The sequence below is a fragment of the Corvus brachyrhynchos genome, unplaced genomic scaffold (genome assembly GCF_000691975.1).
Source record: "Corvus brachyrhynchos isolate BGI_N302 unplaced genomic scaffold, ASM69197v1 scaffold236, whole genome shotgun sequence".
In the NCBI taxonomy this organism is placed as follows: domain Eukaryota; kingdom Metazoa; phylum Chordata; class Aves; order Passeriformes; family Corvidae; genus Corvus; species Corvus brachyrhynchos.
Window position 1 is genome coordinate 704,263 of NW_008238660.1, and position 6,811 is coordinate 711,073.

Genomic DNA, 6,811 nt, shown 5'->3' on the forward strand with positions numbered 1-6,811 from the left:
CGCCTCCCTGGGCCCAGCCTGAGTCCGTTCCCTCCCCTCCTGTCCCTGTTCCCTGCCAGCAGAGCCCGACCCCCCCGGCTGCCCCCTCCTGTCAGGGACTTGTGCAGAGCCACAAGGTCCCCCCTGAGCCTCCTTTGCTCCAGCCTGAGCCCCTTTCCAGCTCCCTCAGCTGCTCCTTGCAGGATTTATTCCTGCCAATAACAGGCACAGATGCTGTGTTGGGTTTGAATTACACTGACAAAGGTTATGTGAGAGAGTAATTCCTGCTTGCAGGACCTGGAAATACTGGCAAAGCAAACTGGCCTGGAAGGCTTCTTGCATTTAACATAAAGAAGTGCTCACTGCAGAGCTGCTGTACCATGTCCACTGTGTTTGTGTAATTTTTAGTGTCCAATCTGGCTCTGCAGCCAGGGCCTTCCCTTCAGGCTGCTCTCTACCCACCTGGATCTCAGCCTTTACCACATGGTTTTCCCAACTTTCTTCCTGTTCTGTTGCCAATCTCCACACTCATTCTTGCTCCTCTTTTGGGACACCCAGAGCACCTACATGGTGTGTCCGTCACACCCCTCCAACATGGGGCACCCTGTATGTTTTAGTCACACATTTTTCGAGCACGTTAATTGAATAATGAATCTGCTGGAGTTTGTTGCTGCTCTGGATCCTGGCTGCTCTAGGACATCTCGTTTGTTTGGAATTGCAGATACTTCTGATGAATAAAGAAATCAACCCAGCAGAACTGGATTTCCTGCTCAGATACCCAGCACAGCCCGGAGTCACGAGCCCTGTGGAGTTCCTGTCTGACCACTCCTGGGGAGGAATCAAGGTACCTGATCCATGGGAAATCAGCTCCCCTTATCTCCTCTAAAAGCCCTTCAGGTGGATCCTTGTGGCATTTGGTGAACAAAATGCTGGTGAAACAAAAGGCTGCAGATATGGAGAGTTCTGCAGGTCCTGATTTTGAGGGCTCTTCCTGGGTATCCCCAAGAAGATGGTTCTTCCCTCTGAGATTTAGCCTTCTCCCTGTTAGACTAGACCGAGAATACCCTCAGGGGTTTGTGGTTATGGTTTGTAAAGGACATGGAGATGCCCCATTATTTGGGAAGAAGTGCGAATTTCTGCAGGGATGTGCTGGGGTTGGAACTGTGACAGCTGCCAGGCCTGCAGGGAAATATTGTCATGGGAATGGGCAGGTCTGGCACCTGCCACGTGTTTGGAGTGAGAGGGGAGGAAGAGCATCCCAGAAAAATGACAGTTATCCCATATTTGCTCCTCTTTGTCAACAAATGTGAATTGTGCTGGGTCTGGACCTGATCCAGCAGGGTGGGATTTGGTTTCTGAAAAGGGTCCAAATACTCTCCACCTTGGCCCGTTCATTCACACCTTGCTGGAGCTGGAATTGTGTCCCTTGTCTGACTGTGGTGCTGGTCAGTCTCTGGCACCTGTGGTGATGTAAGAATCAGTTTTGTTTACAGCATGTTGCCTCTGTGGGACCTTTTCTTGGTGCTGTGAAGTAGGGAGTGAGGACTTCCCAGTTTCATTGGGATAGTTCTCAAATTTTCACCTGGGGCTTTGGGCTTTCCCTTTCTTTCCCTTCCCCCTGCTGAATGGAGAATGTATCTGGTTCCTGAAGAGGGACCAGACAGAAAATCTTCATCCAGGCCAAAGACATCTGTGAAGAAATTCCCACTTCATCAGCCTGTGATGTCAAGCAATGGAACCTCTCACTGAACCAGCTCTGTTCAGCCCCTAAAAGGTCTATTCCCATAATAATGAAGGAATTAAAAAAACCCCTACACCTTTTCCTTAATCATCTTTTGTTCAGTGGTGGCACTTGGCTGTTCAGATAGCAGCAGCAGCTTTAATTTTGTCCCTTAATTGAAGACAAATTAAATGGACCCTGAGGGTCAACACACACAATCAGGGGGGCTCAGCCATCAAGCCCACGGAACACCTGCTTTGTAACAGCAGATTTTGTCTTTGGGCTGTGCAGTCTGTATGGATTGTAGATGTACATCCCCATCGCTGCTTGGCATCACAGCTTTTCTCAGCTCTGCTCTGTCCCTGCCCGTGTTCAGCCTGGGGAAATGTGGGCTGAAATGTGCATTTCAGTTCTCTGGGTTCTCATTCTGCACGGCCTGGGAGCATCCTGCCTTGTAAAGCTGCTTCTGACTTCACTCCTTTAAGCTTCCTCTGGAACATGACCTTCCTTCTGCCATGGGATTTAGAGGTTTCAGACTCTGATCCTCATTTTGGAGATACTTTTATGCATCTGAGGAAACACATATGTTTCCTGGCACTTGAGGACGTGGGTTAGTGGTGATGCTGGGTTGATGGTTGGGCTTGGTCATCTTAGAGGTCTTTTCCAACCTTTATGATTCTGTGATTCTCTATTACTCCAGCAGTGCCCAAGGATGCCTTTGCCACCTGCCTGCAGGAGGTACATTCTCCAAACAAACACCTGCTGGGCTTGCAGGCAGTTTTCTTTGTCAGGTCATCCCTCCTGTGCTGCCAGGCCCCCTCCATGGGGCTGAAATGGCCTTTCCTGCTCCCTGAGTGATTCCCTTCAAGATGAGCCCTTCCCACTCCGCTTCCTCTTCCCCACTGAAGAGCGTTTGTGGGTTTGTGGTTGAGGTGGAAACTCTGATGCCCACAAATGCATGGGAAGGTTTCCAGGTGTGCTGCACACCTCAGGTGTCCTCAGCCTGCACCTGATGGCTCCAGGAACTGCACATCTCCAAGAGTCACTGCCCAGACTCTGCACAAATTCTAGGAATTTCGGGACTTTGTGATAGTGAACTCTACATTATCAGATACTGAATACCCTTCAGGTTGTCTTTTGTGACGATTGTAGCATTGATTTTACTGTAAATAATATGGTTGGTGTCAACTTTATCAGTGTTTATGTTGATGTCTGTTGGTTTATTAGCCTTTGAGTTTTTGGCAATTCTAGTTACTTGAGGCATGGCTTTAGTAAAATCATATTTTGTCACAGACTGCTATAATTAGGTTAATTAGTCATGGCTTCTACACAGCTTATTAGCAGGCTAAAATCTCCTTTTCTTATATCAGGAAGATTAAATGCTATAATAAATAGTTTCTTCAACAAAGCTGGAGCAAAGTACACTTCAGATTTATATTTCAAATTCAAAGTGAAATTTAGCATTCTGCTGATTTTTCACAGAAACTTTGAAAATGCTCCAGCCCAAGGGGCTCCTTTGGCCAGGGGGTTCTGGCCAAGATAGTGCCAAAAGAAATCAATATTGATATTTGTGGCCCATTCTGAGGGCCACATTAAATGTTGAGGGCTCTGGGCATGCAACTGGCCTTGTGTGACTTGGCTGATTATTTACTGCTGGGGGTTGGTTAATATTATATATAGGCCAATAATCCTTTGCAGTTGTGTGGCTGTTTGCGGCTCGTGGTGCTGGAGCATCTCATTTAGGAAGCATTCATTTATGATTTAGTTTTCCAGCTTCTTTCCAGTTCAGCACAAAGTTTCACAGAGCCTTTTGCTGTAAGGGGTGTGCCAGGGAGGGTCGGTATTCACCCCTGGATGAGGAAACCCACATCCCTGGCCAGAAGGATGTGGTTTGTAGGGAGAGGTAATAGCTTTTATTCTATCTGCTGATAGACCTGGGAAAATAGGCACATTTCAGGCTCTTTGGTGCTTCTTTAAACCTGAAACAGGAATTTCATTCAAGCTGAATAAAGGCTGAGAAAAGCTGCTCTGAGCTTGGCTTGGTTCTGTTCATCAGTGAGATGTGTGGGAGGGAATGGTACCTGTGGGGAGCCCCTGTGGAGGAGCTTTCCTTGGCTCTGGAGCAGGGGAGGTGTTAGCAAAGGGCACAGTCATTGCCTCGGTGCAAATCCTGCCTCTGGGTTGTTGAGGGTTAGTTGAGAGCAGGAAGGGGATAGAATTTTGTCATTTAATTAAAGCAGTGCCTTTGCTGAGTCCCTGGCTTTGGTGCTCGGTGGAGTTGGTCATTTCAGTCCTCTCATTTGCAGGGGCTTAGCAGTGATCCCTCGAGAAGGAAAAAGTGTTCTCTGGCTCCTAATGAGGTTTTCTCTCTCTTTTCAATTTCTTTTATTACATCCTGTTGTACTGTTCTCCCCCTCTGTGTTCCCAGTGTCTGCCCTGAAAGTTTTTATTTCTGTTGGTACTTCTGAAAACGTTTTCTGTGTCCATGCAAGGCTGGCCATTTCTCCTGGCTTGGCTGGTGGTTTCCTCACCAGTAAATATGTGGCCACACCTTAGACCACAGTGGCCACAACCATGTGCAAATGCCATTTGGGAATTCTCGTTGTGGGATTGAATTAACACAGACTCCATGTAGAGATTGTCCTCTGGAAGGTGAGTATTCTCTGAATTCATCTCTGAAGTGATGCTCTGTGGTCCCTTGAACCCTGTGTGAAGCCCAGGCTGCCGTGTTGAGCTGTTCTTGGTTATCCCCAGGGCAAGGACAGACAGCTCCTGTCATGGCTCTTCTCTGAACATGATATTGAAATGATGTCATTTGGTTTTAGGGTTGTTTGATCTTTCAAACTGGACTGTATCCAGGCTAACCAGTAAAATGAGCCAGCAGTTGTTTGCTGGCCCTGGCAGCACCTGACTGCACACAGCTAAACTCCCCTGACCTCCCAAACCAGAGCCACCTCACCCATTGTTTCCCATGGGCAGCTCTGCAGAGTCCTGCCCTGGGTCGTGCCCAGCATTTCCTGAGAGCAGGAGAGCTCACCAAAGCCAAAGGTGAGCCAGCAAGACACTGGCAAATTGTGTGGCTCAGGGTGAGCCTGTGCCTGGGCACCTTCTGCAGGCACAGACAGAGGAGCAGATCAGCAGGGAGGGAGCAGCGCCTTCCCCTCGCCGTGCTGGGCTCTGAGACCTGCAGGGACAAATTCCTCCTGCCCATGCTCTGACACAGCCTTGCTCTGGAGCAGCCCTGTAGCAGTGGGTTTAGGCCTGAGTTTAGACCCTGTGCCCGTCAGTGGCTCAGGCACAGCCTCACACAAGGCACGGTCACCCTTTCTGTTCAGGCCAGGCTGGTGTTCCCAGGGGTGCAGCAGAGCACTGGGTGTGTGCCTGGCAAAGATCACCTGAGCATCCCCTGGGGCCAGCTGGGCTCTTCCCAAGCTTCTCCACTACTGATGGAGCCGTGGGCTGTGCCCTCGTAGTCTTCACTGCCAGGGTTGCCTTGGCCAAAACCAAAGCCAGGAGAAGGTGAGGGTGGTTCTGGAGGGGTTCCCTGGGACCCCAGTCATCCCAGCTGCCAATTCTCCCAAGCTCCAGCTCCTCCACGTTGCCCCGTGGTCCCTGGCTCCGCGTGGTGCACGTGGCTGTCCCCGTGTCCGGCTGTTCCAGGAGCCTCGGCTGGGATGCGCATTTCCCGAGCCTGATTTCCTTTGTGATATTTCCTGCAGTGCCTCTTCAGTGCTGAATGCAGATGTGTCCCACGGGATAAGTGCAGCGAGTTAATACACAGCAGGAGTACACCTGGCCAACTTGGATTACTTCTTATCCCAATCACTTCCCTCATCTTGTTCTGAAGAGGAAGAATTTTCATTATGTAGATATGAAAACGCCACTGAAAGGGCATTGTTTAATAAATGTGATGTTGAATAATGAGCTCTAAATACCGAATTCAGCTTTCGAGGAGGAGAACAGCCCTAGACAAAGTCGTATATTAACTCCATATTTATAATTTTGCAGAATGCAGATGATAAGATTGCGTGTGTGGCTTATGAGATAAAATACCGAATCATATGTTTTGCATTTAAGAAAACTGGAATTCTTTGGACAAAAGAACAGAAATCTCTCTTCCAACTTTCACTTCTTGCACTTTTTAGATGAAGAAATTTTTCATTCTTCTCCAGGATTCATTGTGACACAATCTGCTGCACACATTGTGTTCTCTGTGCATGTGCAATATCCTTTGATCAGGCTGGTCAGACAGGAAAGGCTCACAGCTCACAGCTTCCCTTCTACCTTCAGAATTATTATTATGCCAGAAAACCATAGTCTTAATTAAATATCTTCCATTAACTCAGTTCTTCAGATGTGCAGCCTTTTAGAGCATCTTTGATAGAAAACATTGATTGTGACACTTCAAATGGACATTTATCTGCTCTCATCTAGAAGTTTCCTAAGGACATTCTTCTGTCCTCTGTATCAAGTCTCAGAGAAATATTCCCAGTGTCTCACAGAAATGCTACTTGAGAAGGTTTTACCTTTTTTTTTCCCCTTTTCCTTTTTAACCTGCTGGCTAACGATCTGATGCTTATCTGAAATACAGCAGAGATTGTGATCACATCAAATATTTAAGGACTCACTTTGCCGGTTTGATTGCAGAGTGGAAATCGAGTTTTCCTGGATGCTCTACAGCCTCTGTGTTTCCCTGACACAAAGCCTGCTGTCAGCTGAGCATTTGGAATGTAAAAGCCTCTTCACCCTCTAAATGGAAGGAAAGGGAAGTAATGGCTCCATCCTGCCCTTGGGTCACACCAACCCCAGGCTGGGGCAGAGGGGCTGGAAAGCTCGGGAAGGCCCTGGGGGTGCTGGTGACAGAGGCTGGACAGGAGCCCAGGTGTGCCCAGGAGGGCAAGAGGCCAATGGCACCTGGGATGTGCCAGCCCTGGGTGGCAGCAGGGCCAGGGCAGTGCCCGTCCCCTGTGCTGGGGCACCTCCAGTGCCGAGGACAGCTCTGGGACACTCAGGACAAGAAGGACATGGAGGGGCTGGAGCATGTCCAGGGCAGGGAACGGAGCTGGGAAGGGGCTGGGGGCCCCGGGGAGGGTGGGGGAGGTGGGGAAAGGG

At 49.0% G+C, this 6,811-nt stretch overlaps 1 protein-coding gene across 1 annotated transcript in view; it reads left to right on the forward strand.

Moving 5' to 3' along the window:
• Positions 1-6,811, forward strand: part of DNAH9 (dynein axonemal heavy chain 9) — a 135,002-nt gene that overhangs the window by 82,016 nt on the left and 46,175 nt on the right. The window contains exon 43 of the mRNA XM_017737716.1: positions 701-823. Within this exon, the coding sequence (XP_017593205.1) occupies positions 701-823 (123 nt within the window). The remainder of the gene's footprint in view (positions 1-700; positions 824-6,811) is intronic.